The sequence below is a fragment of the Dipteris shenzhenensis genome, chromosome 16 (assembly GCF_047967505.1).
Source record: "Dipteris shenzhenensis isolate YYH24624 ecotype China chromosome 16, Dip_SZ_1.0, whole genome shotgun sequence".
NCBI classification, from domain to species: domain Eukaryota; kingdom Viridiplantae; phylum Streptophyta; class Polypodiopsida; order Gleicheniales; family Dipteridaceae; genus Dipteris; species Dipteris shenzhenensis.
The window spans coordinates 19,002,034-19,021,188 of NC_141611.1; the positions used below are offsets into that span (position 1 = coordinate 19,002,034).

The 19,155-nt window shown below is 45.0% G+C and overlaps 1 protein-coding gene across 5 annotated transcripts in view; it reads right to left on the reverse strand.

Moving 5' to 3' along the window:
- The window catches only part of LOC147892651 (Tetratricopeptide repeat (TPR)-like superfamily protein), a 173,031-nt gene extending 155,287 nt beyond the window's left edge, over nucleotides 1-17,744 (reverse strand). The window contains exons 1-3 of one of the 5 annotated variants that reach the window (XM_087387653.1): nucleotides 17,523-17,744; nucleotides 17,278-17,413; nucleotides 6,076-6,223 (exon numbers count right to left, since the gene is read on the reverse strand). In XM_087387653.1, coding sequence (XP_087243779.1) covers nucleotides 6,076-6,187 — 112 coding nt within the window. In that variant the 5' untranslated portion in view covers nucleotides 6,188-6,223; nucleotides 17,278-17,413; nucleotides 17,523-17,744. Of the gene's footprint in view, nucleotides 1-6,075; nucleotides 6,244-16,257; nucleotides 16,300-16,830; nucleotides 17,055-17,277 lie in introns of those variants that run through there. The other 4 variants (XM_087387651.1, XM_087387652.1, XM_087387650.1 and 1 more) reach the window with 4 other exon arrangements.
- Nucleotides 17,745-19,155: the final 1,411 nt, after the last annotated feature.

Genomic DNA, 19,155 nt, shown 5'->3' on the forward strand with positions numbered 1-19,155 from the left:
CCCATCGGTCCTCCGAAGACTTTAATAAACTTTCTCTCTTTCTTTCTCTCTCTCTCTCTCTCTCTCTCTCTCTCTCTCTCTCTCTCTCTCTCTCTCTCTCTAGCCACACACTGGCCAAGATCTATGGATCAGTACTAGAGAGAGATCAACTCTTACATAGACGAGCTTTGGGACATGCTAATTTCCGGAGGTAGCATTCCACTCTTGACCAAATCTTCACCCTATGTGCCGTCCATCGAGGAGGCGAGATCAAATCCTCATAAGTCTACGCATGCTTTGGAGACTTTGGGAAGACCTCTGACACAATCCCATGAGTTCACATGATTAGGAGACTCCAAGAGATGCAGATCCTAGGGGACATTTTCTACGGGTGATGAGCCTATATCAATCAGTCAAAGGGAGAGTATGGCCCCCCTGGAGGCCTATCGGATTGCATTGAGAGCACGATCGGAGTGAAGCAAGGATGCCCCCTCTGACCAACACTCTTTGGGCTCCACATTGATACAGAGACACCTAGAGATTCTAGAGGTGTTTTGCAAAGAGAGAGACCTGACGGTCAACCTATGGCAAAAGCAAGGTTATGTTCTTCAACACCTCACGGGCGGTACTTCATCGACATAGCTTCACTTACCGAGGGGAGCCGGTTGAGATCGTACAGTCATGCACCTATCTAGGAGCAGTCTTCGCCGGTCCAACCTTCATGATCCAGACGACTAGCCGAGAGTGGGGTTAGCACAACCTCATACGCACGCATATCCAAATGGTTTGATAGTCAAGGTGACCGCCTTCCCCCCTTTCAGTACAGCTTGAATGCCACGTCCCTCCAAATCCCGCGAGAAGAGAACAACCATATCATACAGTTGGATCTTCTCCAACTCTATACATCATGGACTAGGAGGGTGGGAACCAGGAGTTCTCCACCAAGATCCAGCTCTACCATGCTTACTCCCTAAGAAAATCAAAGGATGAAGTGTGTGCCATAGTTAGGGACTCCTAAGCAGACTGTACAACAGTAAATCCAGGACCTAGTCTTTGGAAGACCTATGCCGATACACTTTATAATGTCCCCAACGAGCCCATACACTTCTGACCCATGATTGGGAGATGCTTGCTCTGATCCTGGCCAAGCTTGTCAACGAGACCTTCTCCAAAGGCTTTCCCAGTTCCTGCACTACTAACACCGTCATTCCAATTCACAAAGCATGGGATCCCATGGATGCAAGCAACTATCGGATGATCATGGTCGGTCAATTGTGATGGTAAGCACTTGAGATACATATCAATGAGTATGCCAAGCTTACAAGCATGTGTGCAGATGGTTAGGCAGGCTTCAACAGAACTGGTTTGCTTTGGATTGCATCTTCACCCTCGAGGAGGCTAGACACTGGAAAGAGTTTATTGCCGCTTTGTGGAGCTTTGGAACTCTGTGCCACAGGCCCATCTCATCTCATGGCTTCAAGCCTTAGGTGTACTTTGACATACATGAGCCCCCAGAAGACAAGCAGGTTACCGAGATTCAGTTATACTTGCTAGGGAAAGCATATACGTGATGCCGTGATGTGGATCCTAAACCCTACCACATGGGCAGATTTTAAGGTAAAGTATAAGCCTTGAGCAAAAACACTTCTAGGTGCAGTTTCAGGATTTGCAAGTAAAACTCCAGCTATACACTACCATAGGTTGAAAATATGAATTAATCAAGACCATTAGGGTTATGATTCTCTTGAACCATCTAGGGTCTCTTTGGACCCTGCACAATAAGGCGCAACAGACATGAGCATGTGAAGCTACTGTAAAGTCACAATGCACGCCACGAGATAGATGCACACATTGATTGTGGCCTGGTATTTGTTACAAAAGTGGCATGGATCATCTAGCATAGACACACCAAGAGAGGGAGATGGAGGAAGCCTTCTTGTTCTTCTAGTGAGCATCTCAAATACAATATAGACTAAGAGTGCCATATACAAGTGAGCACTAAGAATAACAACACAACTACATCTAGAATGCAGGATAGGATAAAATGTGTGTCCCACTTATTGGTCACCAATGTGCTCCACCTATCAATGATGAGCACGACGTGTGTCAACACTCCCCCTCATGCTCAAGTCACGAGGAGGGATGAGTGCTTGCGCTTGCAGTACTCAAGCAATGTACTCCCAAAATATGGCAAAAGTAGTCAAACTTCTTGTAGAACGCCTTCATGAATATGTCTGCAATCTGCTACTTGGTAGACACATGCTGCAAGTCTACCTCTCCACTGAGGATCTTCTCTCAAATGAAATGGTAGTGGGCCTCTTTGTGCTTCTTACAAGCATGAAAGACTCGATTATTAGTGAGTGTGATGCTGCTGATATTTCACAATAAAGAGACCCCAGATCCACCACATCATAGCCAATGCTCGCAGATTGCATAACCAGACTGCCCCAACTGTTACTACTCTGTATTCAGCCTCTGTAGAAGACAATGCAACAATCGGCTACTTCTTTGAAGACCATCCCCTACAAAACTGAATACATATCCTGATGTGGACCTCCTATCATCCACACTACCTGCCCAATTGGCATCCGTGTATGCATAAATCTCAGGCTCCATATCAGCTCCATAGTGCAATCCATAATCAAGTGTATGCTTCACATATCTCATAATTCGTCTGGCGTCATCCAAGTGTAGCTTCCTGGGTGTATGCATAAATTGGCTGACTACTCCAAATTGCATAACTCAAAACCGGTATAGTAATAGTGAGATAGATAAGAGACCCCACCATTTGCCTATACAGCTGAGTATCCTCAATCTCATCATCCATATTTGCTGTCATCTTCACATTCGGATCCAAAGGCATAGTGCCAAGGAAAACAGAGCTCTTAAAGGTCCAGCCTGCAATTGTGCTTTCATTTGAGCAATCAGCTGCTCATTTACTACCAATAACTATCAAGTCATGAACATCCAAAATGATGAGCACCTTATCACACAGAGATGAATCTGCCGAAGATACATAACAACCTAATTGCTGCAAATACTAAGTAATCAGGCTATGCCATGCTCGCGATGCTTGCTTTAGCCCATATATTGCCTTCCGCAATCTACATACTCTATGCGGGTATGTCTCATTGCCATAGCTAGGTGGTTTTTGCATATAGACCTCCTCCATTAGCTCTCCATTTAAGAACGATTCTTGACATCCATCTGATGCGTTTTCCAGCCATCAGTTGTAGCTCCATCCAAATTGTTACCATCATGGCCACTAGATTCAAGGTCTCTAATCAATGATCAATGCCATACTCTTGAGCATACCCCTTAGCAACCAAGCAGGCCTTGTACCTGCTCACATTGCCATCAGCATCATGTTTCACCTTGTAGACCCATTTGCAGCCTATGGGATGCTTACCTAGAGGTAAGTCAACAAGAGACCATGTTTCTTGTTTTCTCATGCATCATCTCATCATTCATAGCATCTACCCATTGAGGATTCTCAACGACATCCTTGCACCTTTCCGGCTCTTTTTCATATCTGTATGACATATTGCTACAAATCCATCTTATGTGAGTCTATTCACTGGCTATTTCACCCAAGTCGATCTGATTGGCATGACACTTTGCTGTGTGCTTTCTGCACTTGCATCTAACCCCATTTGCTGCTCGAAAACAGCAGTAGTAGATGTTCACATTTGCGTACAATAAACATCCATATGCAGCTGAACATTTGTGCTTCCACCTCCATGTGACTGTGGACTCGTTGGAGCTGACACTGTTCCACCAAAATCACTGATTTGACACTGATTTACAACAGTGAGATCAGCCATACTTCGGGCATTTCTCACCATACCCATTTGTCACACATTAGTCCACAATCTACCTAACCAAGGGCTTGTGTTTGTAACATATGTAACCCCACTGCCATTAGCGGCAGATGAGGTGCCAGCATGTGGCAGTCCATGAGCCTGATTTTTCAGCCATATCATCCTGTGGATCAAAAAAAGTATTTGCTCGTTTGTACCAACTCAACTCCCTTGGGATTGGATTGTTGAACTTGTAACCTTTAGATTCCGATGCATACCCTGCAAATATTCATTTTTCTGCCTTGGAATCTATCTTCTTCCGTTTCTCATCCCGAATATGTACATAGCAAATGCATCCAAAGTCTTAAAATGTCAAACGTCCAGTTTAGTGCCTGTAAAAGCTTCCTCAGGCATCAGCACTTCTCCCTTCGCAAAGAAATTGGCAAGCTATAGCTGTAAGAGATCAGCTAGGAGTAGAGAGGGTTGATAGAGCATTCAATTCCAACCAAGAGAGGGCGATTTGGTGGAGAATTGGGTGCTGCAAATGGGCTGGACGAGATGCTGGTCGGTGAGCTCAAGTGTGAAATAAAAAGAGAAAATCAGGTGCATGCATGGGCTGCATGGCTGGCTAGGGGGCTGTGGGAAACAGGTGTGGCATGCAGGCTACATACTTTACTTTCCTTTCAGAACTTTGCAATCTCTAATCTATTGCAGGAAGCTGACACAATCCAAAGAAAACACTTTGCAAACAGCCCCTACTGCCAGATCTCAACGAAAAACAAATCAAATTCAAGCACCCAAATTCTCAACACCTGCGTCTGGCACACAATCACACACATGAATTGGTAGAGATGACTCTAATACCAAATGAGACATCCCTTACAGCATAGTCACCACTAACCCATGCTAACCTGCAAGCACAATCAATCATCAATAAAGACAAACATAGGGACACAATATGGTGTAGGAAAGTGCGTCACCACCCAATCATAGATCCCTCAGGATCACCCCCGACCTTGAGGTCAAGCAACATCCGACCATAGTCCATCCAAGGTAAGAATACCATGCAACTCCATTGCGCACAGATGTTGTTTGGAGACACAGGCCTGGACGGGCTCTCAACCTATCTGGGTACTCTTGGAAGGCCCCACTCCCAAGAGTGAGCCAAGTGAGTAATGGCTCACTTATAAAGATGTAGGGTTTCTTAGGTGTCTCAAACCCAAGACTCCCCTAAGTGTATCAATGGGAAGACGTGTCCTCCCATGGTTAGAACACATGACCATATGTTAACCTGACCTCCATAACCTTAGCCACCATATGTCCCTACAACATAACACAATAGCTGCCATAGTCAGACTTATAAAAGGAACTGACATTTAAGATCTATCCTGGACTTCTTCAAAAATTTGTGTGTCTCTTTTCAAAACCATGGGCTGAAGTATATATCTTATTTTCATCAAACTTGCGAGAAGACACAAAGCTCTCAGTGTTTCTTGGCCTTGAAATTCCAAAGGTCGAAAGCATCTCATAGGCTTAGTGAATTTTATACTATGATAAGGACAGGAAACATGTACATGCACATCATTGCTGGTTAGTCTTTGTGTGCCAGTCCAGCAACGTTGCTCAAGTGGTCCATGAACAAAAGCATCCCACTGTCCACCCATTGCAGATCTGCAACATATGTCCACTTACTGGGGGATTACTACCCTGTGCCCACCATTTCATCACACTGCATCATAGTATCATGTGCATAATTTACTGTGAAGGAAGATGTGCTGCTGTTACCATAAAACGAAGCCAGTCATTTATAGTATGAAAAAGGACACGGACAGTATACCAGGTCTCCTTGCCCATGGCCCATAGGATAAAGACACAAAATACATGAACAAGAAGTGAGCTTGTATACAATGATTCATCTCTTTTCTACAGAGAAGACAATAATAGTTCATTTTCGGAATTCCATTTAAGCACAAATTTCACAGCTTTGGCTGTTTGTGGATGCATGTCTTCTTTAACTGCACGATCATTCAACAATGTGTTCCTTGTCCACTGAATTTTGTTGTGTTTTTCCCACTCATAAGACCTGTATATCTATCAAGCTCCCAGGATTGGTGACTCCTCTGCATAGCCTTTGTTTTAAAACAATTTGATAAAACAGTGATTCTTGTGGAGCAACCTTTTCCTTTCCTTCAAAAAAATTAAAAGTTCATTGGTCTGTTTCTTCAAAGCCTACTTTAAAAAATAATCATAAGGACAAAACCATTGCATCACATATACTTGATGTAGTAAATATTACCTCCGCCAAAACTGATATTGCTGAAGCACTTCACTCTCGGCTGAAGAAAGTGAGGCTGCCCATTTAAGAGTCTCCTCAATTCTTGCTGTAACATACATCCCAACCTTGCCATTACATGACCAAAATGTAGAGATACCAATCATGCCACCTAAACAATACACGAATGACCTGCTTTGAGATTATTTTGTGCAAACTCTCTCTCTCTCTCTCTCTCTCTCTCTCATTGCTGCATCAAAGAGTCAAGCAGCCTCATGATACCGATGAATGTGCTCCACAAAGAGTATGGAGCACCAGCACCAGCTTTCAGCCATATTCCAAAGCAACAATGGGACCCTAGTCAGGCCCACATGGAGCTTAAATCACTCATGGTGACATAGGACAAGAATAACGCCAGTGTGAGATGCCACTCTCTCAAGACATAGCCTGTCTAAACTGAAGTGGCACCTACACCTTCGGCGTGCGTATCTGAAAGATCAACACACCCTTCGCTCCTGATGCAAATGGTCACTTTGGCACCCAGGCTCTCTTTGTCTCAGTGGAAGCTTTCTTTGCACCACACGGCACGTCCTCCACTGACAGCCTCTCGTAAATCACCACAAGCTTACCCTCCTTGGGCAGCACAATATCACCTGGAGCAGCCAAGAGTCAGCAGATTGGAGCAGCAGTAAGACCTACCTTGGGCCTATCTTCTAGAGGTGAAGGAGGTACATCATAGCCTGCAGACATAGCTGAGAAAGGGCTGCCCACCTAGGCTGGCTTCCGGACACCAAGGTGGAAGGGATCTAGACAGAGAGTCTACATATGCTCGAGGTGGAGCATGCGGGCTCAAAGATCTAGAAGTGCTTGACATCTAGTAGGAGAACCTTTTGGTATTGTATCCTGTCCTACTTTTGGATGGACGGAAATATAAAGTGTTGCTTCTATATTTGTCTCTGAGCATTGTCTATTTACTGGCTTGCACATCTATGCACATTAAGTTAAGAAGTTTGTGATTCCACACCCCACACCACACTGGGTGAGCTCCTGGGCATTACTATCAGTCTTCCGTTGTGCATACCCTCTGTTGGGTCATTTCTAACATGGTATCAGAGCCCAAGTAGGAGGCTCATAGGTGTGGGAGCCTGAAGGCAAGGACCTTGCTGAAGGACGACCCTGATTCAGAAGCTCTAGGGAATCGACTTCCACGACTAGAGGATTGTGCCCTTGTGAGAAGGAGGGTGACTCAGGTTCAATCAGGTGCGTTTAAAGTTCGAAGTCCAAGTTATCTGGAGATGTTCATTTGTTGCAGACCTTGCCAAAGGAAGGACGGGTTGAAACAGACACTCAGAGCATGGTGCCTGGAAGACTCCAAGTTGTTCTCTCATTATGAAGGGGACAACTGGAAGATCGTAACGGCTGGATTGCTCGAGTTTGAAGGCAGGAACGTGACTGAAGATGGTGGTGCCAGGAGGTGCTACCAAAGATGGACCTGTGTAATGGGATGGTGTGCGGAAACAGAACCAGACCTGGTGGGGCAAGAGCCACTGGATGAAAAGCCAGGAAAAGATTTTGACATCGAAAAATTCCAAAGGACTACAACTGTGGCTGTACGGGACTGTGCAGATCCTTGGAGGCACGAAGACATCAGCAGGGTGCACGGACCTGTACAGCTGCAGTACGGCTGCATGGCGGGGGTCTGTGGGCAGGTATGAAGCCTGCAAGAGGGTCTCCAGCAGCAACAAAAGGGAAGCCCAGCAGCAGCCCAAAAGGGCCTGGCTAGGGCCCTTATATAGGGTCTGAAGAAAAGCCCCAACCAGGTCGGTTTTACAGACTGGGGGGGGGGGGGGTGCAGACTGGTCGGCCCATTTAGGGCTGCCTGGTCAGTTGGTTCAAGGGGGCCTTGAGCCCTATAAAAGGAGAGGCCCTGGGCCTCATTTCAAATCCAACTATCCAGCAGAAAAGGCAGCAGACAGGAGCAGCCAGAAGCCACTCCCTTGGGCCTCACACTGGGGGTGAAGGAGAGTTGAAGGTGTGCTGCAGACTGAGTTCCCTAGAGGCTGGACCTTGGCTGTCTTCTAGGGCAGCAAGGTGTTGTGATCAATATCACCTGGAGCAGCAAAGAGTCAGCAGATTGGAGCAGCAGTAAGACCTACCTTGGGCCTATCTTCTGGAGGTGAAGGAGGTACATCATAGCCTGCAGACATAGCTGAGAAAGGGCTGCCCACCTAGGCTGGCTTCCGGACAGCAAGGTGGAAGGGATCTAGACAGAGAGTCTACATATGCTCGAGGTGGAGCACGCAGGCTAAGAGATCTAGAAGTGCTTGACATCTAGTAGTGGAACCTTTTGGTATTGTATCCTGTCCTACTTTGTGGACGGATGGAAATATAAAGTGTTGCTTCTATATTTGTCTCTAAGAATTGTCTAGTTACTGGCTTGCACATCTATGCACATTAAGTTAAGAAGTTTGTGATTCCACACCCCTCACCACACTGTGTGAGCTCCTGGGCATTACTATCAGTCTTCCGCTTGCGTACCCTCTGTTGGGTCATTTCTAACACTCAATCCGAGGGGGAGATCCAACCGTTGGATGGGCACTTCTGTCAGAGGGGAAGTCGTGTATTCCCATCACAGACCCACACACTTAGCACACATACGCATGCTCTCTCTATGATGCCCCGTTGTTGCAGACACCACCAGATATGTCCTCTATGTCCAAGCCCACTACTTGCCATCTATTCCCTATGTGTGTGTTGCACTCCATCGTCTCCATAATCAGAGGGCATAGGATTATGAGGAACTATGGACTAAGCACTTTGCTCATGGACAAGAGATCTTGGCTCTGGTCCTAGCGAAGATGTTCAACCATGTATGCCACGGCTTCCCACCTGCTTGGAGCACCACCACCATCGTACCGATACACAAAGCAAGGGACCCTATGGACACTCGGAACTACCGCACCCTTATGATTGGCCACACTTTGGCCAAGACCTATGGATCGGTACTAGAGAGGGGGATCAGCGGCCACACATAGGCTCATGGACAACGAGCACTAGGGCAGGCAGGACTTCGGTGACAACACTCCACCCCGAACCATATCTTCACCCTGAGAGCTATCATTGAGGAGGCGAGGTCGAGACGCCAGAAAGTCTACGCTTGCTTTGTAGACTTTTGGAAGGCCTTCGACACAGTTCCACAACCCCGCCTGATCAAGAGGCTACAGAAAATGCAGGTTCTAAAGATTATGATTTGGGGAGTGATGAGCCCATACTAGTCTGTCAGAGGGAGAGTTCGCGCCCCAGGATGTCTATCAGATTGGGTTGAGAGCATGATCGGGGTGAAGCAGGGATGTCCCCTCTTACTGACTCTCTTCGGACTCTACAATGATGATCTTTCATACACCACCTTGGGGGCGAGGGATGAATGTTGGCTGACTTGATGATACAAATACTACTCTATGCAGACAACATAGTGCTCATATCATCTTCAGCAAAGGGATTGCAGAGACATTTGGAGGCCCTAGAGATGTTCTGCCAAGAGAGAGACATGACAGTCAACCTTGGGAAAACCAAGGTTATGATCTTCAATACTTCATGTGCAAAGCTACACCGACATAGTTTCATTTACTGAGGTGAGCCAGTGAAGATAGTGCAATCCTACACATACCTAGGGGCAGTTTTTTTTTTTTCCCCAAAGAAAGGAATCTTCTATTAATGCTTGAAAGATTTCATACAAGACAACAGCCCCGAAGGTGCTAAGTATGAAAAAACCGGAAAAGGCTGAAAGAAAAATCAGCCTGTTCCAGAGAAGCCCAGCTCACTGCCTAGGGGGTCTCCAGAACTGGGGCTAATAGCCAAGTGGGGGGACTATACAGCCAACGAATCCCTCGTGGGGTGAAGATGTAGAAAACACCTACAGGACAAGCCTTGCAGAAACGAGCACACCTCTCAATAGTCGCCCTGGAGCCTGGCCTGGGGGCAGTATCCACACGGCCAGTTTTCACGATGACCCATGCAGGTAGAGCACGACTCTCACACGAGTCGAGGGACCTTGTTCCGTCTAGAGACAGTGCTTCCAAGCACACTTCCAGGACCCGCCAACGAAGAGTTGGCTTTTCAACACCCTAGTGAGACTGACTGCCATGTACACTACACCTTTTTGGAAGGGAGTGATCTTACGTGACAGGGTGGAGGAGTTTGGAGAGGCTACAAGTGACAATGGGATCTAGGATGATTCAGAGTAAGCCCTCAGTCCCACATCAGATAGTACAGGCAGAGTTTGCCATGACACCCCTCGAGATTGATGCCATCTTTCAAACCGTGACATTCCTCCACAAGTTTGGGCCCTACCCAACTAGAGACTACCGGGGCTAGCACTAGACTCGTCTAGGCGAGTAGCAAAGAGTAGGGTTGATACCATATGGTATGCACACATATCCACTTGGTTCGCCAGACACGATATCGAGATGGACCGACTTCACCCCCCTTCAGTACAACATGGAGGCACCACCTGAGTCAATCCCACGAGATGAGATTAATCGTATCATACGATTAGATCTCCTCCAGCTCCATACGTCTCGGACTTGGGAAGGGGACCAAGCGTTCCCCACCAAGATCCAATTCTACCGTGACCACTTTTGGAGAGTATTGGAGGATGGACTCATCATCAGACCCTAGTCTCTTGCGAATAGAGGAGTCTCACATGCACTAAGGATCGCTATTGGGCAGATAGGAGTCTTGTCACACCAACTGAGGATTCAGGCAGGGAAGGTGGCAGGGATACCCAGGGAGCAGCGTCTATGTAGGCTATGCACACTGGGTAAGGTTGAGACAAAGGAGCATTTTCTATGCACCCGTCCAGCCTACTATGAGATCTGGGGATGATACGACTGCCTCTTCCAGGAGGGATACGGACCACTGATTTGGCCCACTCTCACGACTGATGCAATTCCAGGACTAGGCTTGTATTGGACTCTATTTGATTGAGATGCGACGGCACAAAGAGACACTACTATGACAGATCAGAGAGCAGCAAGAGGGGACCATGGCACAGGCTACTAAGGCAGACCGAACACAAAGGCATGTCACAGACTACTATGCATTTGTCAGCTCCAAGACAGTGTGGGTTGAAGAGGAGCTAGCTGGTATGAGGGCAACATGGATCCGTAGAAAGAGCCGACACGATGCAACCGAGCAAGAGGCACAAAGGCCATACCTGATACAAAGAGGGACCAAAGCTCTATCAAGCCTATCTCCGCTCTCCTCAGAGGAGGGGACCGCCAGAGACAAGGCATCACCCTCCATATAGCCCATCGGATCTAGAGATCGAGACAACAACATCCCCCGCCATAGCGGGAGACAGCTCAATAGACGCAAATCAAGGATATTCTCGCAGCCCGTCAAAGAGCCACTACAATGCCGGGTTTCGGTTTCTGAGTCTCAGTTCTCAGCTTCTATTTGTGTTCTGAGTTTTGTTTGAGCTCTTCAGAGCTTTTTTTAGCATAGTCTAGTTCTTAGCAAGGGCCCTAACACGCCCTTTGCTTCAGCCCTTCGAGGCTTGTATGAGTTACTTTTACTTGATGGCCTTTGTCCCATATGCCCGCAAGGCCTCCGAGGACGTTAATATATCTTTCTTTCGTTCTTTCTTTCTTTCTTGATCAAAGAGAAAGAGAGAACACTAATTAGAGATTTCAAATATAAGCCCATCGCAGCTCACAAGAGGGCCACCATGTCACCTTGCTATGTATTTTGGGTACTAGTTTTGAGTTTTGAGTTTTATAAACTTTTTAGCATAGCACTCAGAAAGGGCCCTACCGAGCCCCTTGCCTCAGCCCACAGAGGCATGTATGAGTTACCCTTGTATTTGTCCTAGGTGTTGATGCCCATTTAGTGGCTCCACCCATCAGTTCATTGTATCTACTATCACCTTCTTTAGTCTCATAGACCCTTTTTGGTCTTCCGAAGACTTTTAATAGACTTTCTTTCTTTCTTTCTTCTCTCAATGACAAGGCATCAAAGATCAAGATTCTCCAACAAACACACGTTGAAGGGTAGGAAGAGATATGGATTCTAAGGAACTCACTCCGACTCAAATCAAACAAAGATCCATTCAACTCCCTAAAGTGAAAGAAGCCAGGAAAGCAGGAAAATGGGCGGTCTACCATGAAGGACAAACTAATTAGAGATTTCAAATCTAAGCCCAAAGACTCACCAATGTAATGAAGGTCACACTATGATAGTATGACAAGACGCCCTCATGAACAGAGAAAATATGAAAGGGACCCCAATCTTCATCAGTGAAGCTCTTACAAACATGAAAATTGAACAACAAAAGGAGGGCATCAAGAGGGGAGGGTGATGAAGGCAACAGAAAAGAGCAAGTGGGTAGTATGTAGAAATGTTATCATCCGGGAGGCGGAGAGCCCCCTCCCCAAATATGGGTAAGCAACTTGTGGGACAATCAGTGCTTTGACATTTGCTTTTTGGAATGAGAAGGGCACCCTCTATTTCTCACCATGTAGCTTTGCAGGGACCTTCCAGTGGAAAAAGCTTATAGTATACATAGAGCCACATCGAAGATAGCCACAGCACATATGTACATGTGATTGTTTATAAATCGATCAAAAACCTGCACCAATATAGTACGAGGGAGTACCAATTCCTCCCACTTACACCTCCAAACATATATCATAATCATAGGTACAAACGAGCATGCATGTTACATATGGATCTGACTCAAAGGCCCTTATCCACGGATATGTACATTGCAGCCTATAGTTTCTTCCATAGGTGTTAGATTATGCTAGACAACCTTAGGGAGGGGACAGATCTCAACGTTAGTCTAAGAAGACATCTAAAAGTACACAACAAGGAGAGGCCTTACTCAAGCAAGAAAAAATCTTGCATTTCCAAAAGGACGCTAAAATCCTCCCGCAACTAGACCTCCCACTTGGAGAGTACAGACACTTGTCAAAGGACATACACGCCAACTCCACAGGCACATAGTATGAGTGATATTTGCTAGACGTGCACTATTCCTGAGATGATCACCCACGGCCCATTATAGAGATGGTCAGGGAAAAAGGTATACAGGCTGCCCACATGGAGGTGGCCACATGTGGTGGACTACATCATGGGATCCCCCTGCCTTCACATTACAGGTTTTCGATCTCATAGTACACCACTCAAACCTATCCTTTTACTTGACACTATCCCAACCTACATAGGACACACACATGCCCACGCCATCCACATACTACAAGTACGACTTTGATCACTACCTAGACCACATCTATGGTAGCTCTCTCTCCACCCTCCTGGAGCATATAGATGACCAACAATCAGACATATGTCAAAGTCCTCCTTACTAAATCCATCCATGTAGCAGCACAGCACTCATTCCAATACACCGTCGAAACCACAAGAAAGCCACCCGAAGGGTCTGTCCCCCGAAATAATTGGTATGATCAAAGCCCAATTAGCCCTTAGATGGTGTTGGCATTCCATTCCAAATAATTTTGGATGAAACTCCTAGGAAGGAGATCATCATGTCTCCAAGACCCGACTATCTAGAAAGCCTAAATACAAATACACTTTATGATGTCCCCAATCCACGAGATTGACACACATGATACTGTTAGGATTAAGGAGGTGGAAACAGAGGAGCACATACAAAGGAGTTGCCTCAAGTACTATGAAATTTGATGTGCCCAATGGCTCGTAGATATGAGTCTAACCATTGCTTATTGAGCCCATTGGTCCAACACTTTCTTTGTATCAGATATCATGTAATGCAACCTCACGACACTACAATCAAACATGGTCTCGTTAACAGATGATCACATATTTCTTCTCCACGGTGGTCCACAAAGAATAGGCATTGGGACAAAAGGCGTAGCCCATCTGTAGAGACATTGAGACGAGAGACCAAGCCCATTCTGTAGAGATGTCTTTCTTCCATTTATCCCATATTCGTTAAAGCTTCAATTATATTGTTGTCGCACCTGTACGGACAGGTTTACAGCAGGGTTTTTGAGAACGAAATGGGAGCTCTAAACTCAGAACAAGCTCGAAAAGGTTCTAGAGGAGGTCGTGACAATCAGCGTTGACTGTTTCTACTGAAACGAGCTCAACTGAGTGCAGGCTGAGCAGGAAAACAAGTTTGGGGAGTGGCGCCTTTGGTTGGCGACGCAACTGACAGATGATAGACACAGGACCAGGCTGAGGCAACATTAGACTGAGCAGGAGCAACTAGCTTTGCAAAACGAGCTACAAATCGTCAGCTGAAAGTTGAACTGCTGGCTGGGGAGCTGAGCTTGACGGAAGGTGAGCATGGGGGTAGCACGTAGGAATATAGGAGATACCACAAGTAGGAATCTAGAACACTACTCTAAGGGCAACTGCACACGCTGCGCATGATGGGCAACCAGTGACACTTTGCTCACGAGTCAGAATTCTAGGAGTGGCGGTGGCCCACAGATGCACAAAACGAGGACCAGTGCGCCGTTTTCTGTTTGAACCAATAGCACACTGGTTCAGAACCCTGCAGCTCCCAATGCACACCAGTCCAGACCCCTCAATACCTGCAGGGATACTCAAGAGCCAATTTATCAATGCCAACTAAGGCCTGACGGAGGCTCTCTACAGCCTTATCTAGTATAGTCTTCCATTCAATGAAACGTGTTGCGCACCCCATTATCACCATGTGCACTGGCCCTAATACCACTATTGGATGCAGACTGCCATGGAAAGAATCTGGAATGCAAGTGAGCAGACAAGGTGTCGCGACGGAGTCCTAACTGGCCTACGAGGCCATACCAGGGCTAAAGTGGCAACAGATTGCAAAGTCGATGGGAATTTCTTGATGTCCTTTGCGAGTGAGACCATTACAAAAGTGTTTCTGATGAGCTGTAGCAATGCTTCTCATTATGTTGAAACTCATGTCACCTCCTCTTTTTCCTTATGATTCTTATCCTCTTTTTATTTGCAAGGTCCCTTTCTTCTGTGGACTCTGTCTTCATCATTTTCTCTCTCGCTTCATACCAACCATTGCATGAGAAGGCACAAGAGCATGATATGATGAATAGGGGTCTTCAAGAGAACAACTATTAAATTTAGTTCTAGGTTAAACTTGGAAAATCAAGCTTGACTCCTTTGTGAGTGAGACCATTACAAAAGTGTTTCTGATGAGCTGTAGCAATGCTTCTCATTATGTTGAAACTCATGTCTCCTCCTCTTTTTCCTTATGATTCTTATCCTCTTTTTATTTGCAAGGTCCCTTTCTGTGGACTTTGGTCTTCATCATCTTACCTCTGGCTTTTTACATTGCTGGTCATACCAACCATTGCATGAGAAGGCACAAGAGCATGATATGATGAATAGGAGTCTTCAAGAGAACAACTATTAAATTTAGTTATAGGTTAAACTTGGAAAATCAAGCTCGACTAAAGAAAAACTCTCCCAAATACAATACCTAAAATAGGCTAAATCTAAGAAAAATTGTCACTAAGAATAGGCCAAACTTGGAAGTCAATCTTGACTTAAGAAGAACTCAGCCCAAATACAATACCCTAGCTGCCCTTACATTCACTTTTGAAAAACCTGATAATCTATATTTTGAAGAGGGGCTTGAAGTATTGTCTTCATTGGCAATGTGGGCATCTCTCAGCTCTCTCGTTTAGAAGATCTCTTCCGTCACTTAATGTCCCCTTCAGTATTCCCTCTTCCCCTTAATTTGCACTCCGTTTGGCAGGCCTCGCCCTCCTCCCTTTATTCCACCTCCCCCTTAGTTTAATCATGCACTTGCCCTCTTCTTTTCTCCACAACTAAGAGTCCTCTCTTCCATTATGTACCCATACTCAAAGGAAGGTAAAACAGCCCTCTTTCATTTCACCCCTCTTCTTTTCTCCACAATGAATTTTGACTTAATAGTTTCCCAACTAATATGGATTTTCATTTTACATTATGCCAAGACAATTGTATTCCACTTCAACAGTCCCTATGCCCTTATAATCCTCTATGGAATAATGCAGTTTACATTATTCTTAATAACCCTTGATTGCATTGCATAAGAGGAGGGTGAATGTCTATATTCTCCATTATGTTCATAATACAAGTAGTGTAGAGTTTAACATATTGTGTACACTCCTCCCTCCCCTACTGTCATTAGAAGGGGGGACATTTCTTAATCTTAGAACATAAAATTACCTGTTAGACCTTCCGAACCGTATTCTTTAACGTAAATTGCTTGATTACCAAAGCCTTGCGTGCCACTTATTCGCCATTCGGTGCTGATGATTTCACCCAGGAGTGGCTGCTGCTCCCCACTCCTTATCAGCCTTATATCGTTTTCATCAGAAGTAGAGAAACAAATCATACACTCTCGAGCTTCGTAATACCAAACGTTTTGAAGGAGTTTGCTTGCATTCCTGGGGAGAATGGGTGTCCGCTCGGCACTCATGCTACCGCTAAAGCTGCAGCTCGTGCTTATGATTTCACGCTTATCTGCCTATGTGGAGCTAAATTTCCCGAATTCCCCTCCTCAAGTGCCCCCCACAATGTTCTTTCTCCACCAAAGAGATTCGGATGCTTGCAGACCCCATGTGGCAACGAGAAGTCTGGTTACACAGATGCATTAGCAAAGGTCGGCACATAGAAGGACTTATTTCTTTTACGAAAATATGGAATCTGTTGGTCGTCGGAACCTTTTTCTTCTTGGGCAGCTTGTGTTCATCGTGTTGTTGGGTAATGTATCGAAAACTAAGAAAAGAGTCTACTCACTTGGCTCAATCCCGAGGACAGTTTTCAACGATGCATGTGCATATAAGTTTTTGACCTCCCTGGTGGACGGCTCAGATGCTCACACACAGCTCCGTCGCTTGTGCGTTTGGATTCCTTCCATTGTTGTCGTGCCATACGAATCTCCCCAACCGTCCCTACGATGGTTTCTTACACTGCCCGGTATGCACACTCTTGGACTTCGCAGGTGGAGGGAGAGCTTTGTTCTAAATTCCAAAAGACGACACTTACATGAATGGATGAATTTCGAGCCGACCCCAATCTCCTTATAATACTAGCTGGGCATCGAGATAATTCTTCAGCTCCAAACAACAACTAACCTTCAACATCCGGAAATAATTCTTGTCCTCCACCTTTTTGCACAAAGTAGGAAGCCGAAACGATTTTGAGAATAGAGCAGATGTTAACAAACAACAATAGCTAACGCACCTTTAATGTAGGGAAATAATTGTTGTCCTCCATTACTTTTTGCACAATGTAGGAAGCCGAAGCGATTTTGAGAATAGGAGCAAATGTTAAGGCATCAAGGTCTCCAGGCCGATCAACTAATTCGCAAGCTATCAGGCTGCATTGTTTGTTTTGTCTAATTAGTATCTTGATTACCCTCGTATAGGTCTTTTACAAACGACCCATAAAACCTCTTTCATTTGTTGCGAGATCTGCGTCCACAGCACCTCGTCAAAGCAATCCCAGACATGTCTCGTTTAAGTTGTGTCAAGTCTGTTAATATTTCTCGAGTATGAGAACTTGCAAAGTTCACAGATGCACTCGTTGCTGAAGCAAGCACCTGCTGCCATCTTCCGACTCCAATCGGACAAGAGGGGGGACAAAGAAGGATTCTCGGAGAGAGAGCTTGGAAATTCAAAATCTTTTCCTTGCATCTTTTCTGCTGCTCATAGCACAGTTTTCCTATGATTTTGCGTCTTATTCTTAAGCTTTCTAGCACATTGATTCATTTGTACTTATCTATCACATTGATTCATTTGAAAATGCTTGCATTTGTTTGCTAATGTGATTACTCTAGTTACCCTATCTAATCTCTCATCGAGTATTTCAATAATTATTTTCATGATTGCTTTCCATCCATTTCTCTTTGCTTTCTCTTGCTTTTTTGACCCGATTTTCACTCACTACTATTGAGATTTTTTATCTCGGTTGCAACTTTAGCTTAAAATGGAAGACTAGTAAGACCTCAACAATGACAAAGAGCTCCATTCTTAATGATCATTTATGGAAAATGTGGGTTTGTGGTGCACCACTCACATTAGAAGCATGGAAATTTGGTAGATGATGATGAGAAAGCATACTCTTGTTCTTGTCATGTATTCTCCATTCAAAAACCCGATTCACAGTGCACACAAATTATTACCCTTCACTTTGATCCGTACTTCAAAGTCCATAGAAATTACTATGCTTTGTCTAGCTCTTGCTTGAAAACCCACAAAAATTATGTGCTTTAACTCAATACTAGCTTCAAGTTCATAAGAGGTGGTGCATTTGATATTGATTCTAGCTTCGTTGCTCATATCATATAACTTTTTGAAGTGATCATTTTGTACAATGTCAAAAGATTGGGTACATTCAAAAGGAAATCAAACCAAATACATAGGTTGGAGCGTGACCAAAAAGAGTGAACATATCAAATCATGTTTAAAATACAAAATGGCAATTTTCACTATAACATAAGGGCTGATAACACTATCGAGAGTGTTAACGAGGGTTAATAACTAGCATCTAATTGGAAATGGTAGAAGTATAATTAGCATTGTCAAGATTATTCTTTAGGAGTATCAATAGTCGTGATAAGCACTATTAACAGTGCTAAGAAGCACATCATTACTTGGCCAGCACTAGAACGTTTTTTCAAATTCTGAAATCCTGTGCTTCCACATGGCACAATATACACCCTTAGATTTAAATTCTGAAAGCCCAAAAGCTTTGCTTTGAAAGCTTTTGAAAAGCCATCTGCGTAAAAAGCCAAGCTTTGAAAGCCAAGTAAAAAGCCAACTCCACCTTTAAATATAGGTGAAACATACCGCTTGTCCCTATTTCAAACTAAACAAAGTCTTCTTTTCCGTGAGAGAAGTGAAGTAGCAGGACTTGAAACTGGTGCCAAGTAACCAAGACTTTAGCTTAAGGTTTCTCGAACGCGACAATACGCAGCGATCTGCGATCTCTTTCAAGAAACTTTGGTGAGTTGATCTTCTGCTATCACGAACTTCTTCCAATTCCATGCAGCAGGTAGGATATGCAGTTGTACATCGAACCCGTTCCTGGGGATCGTTGCGGGACTTAACCCAACACCTT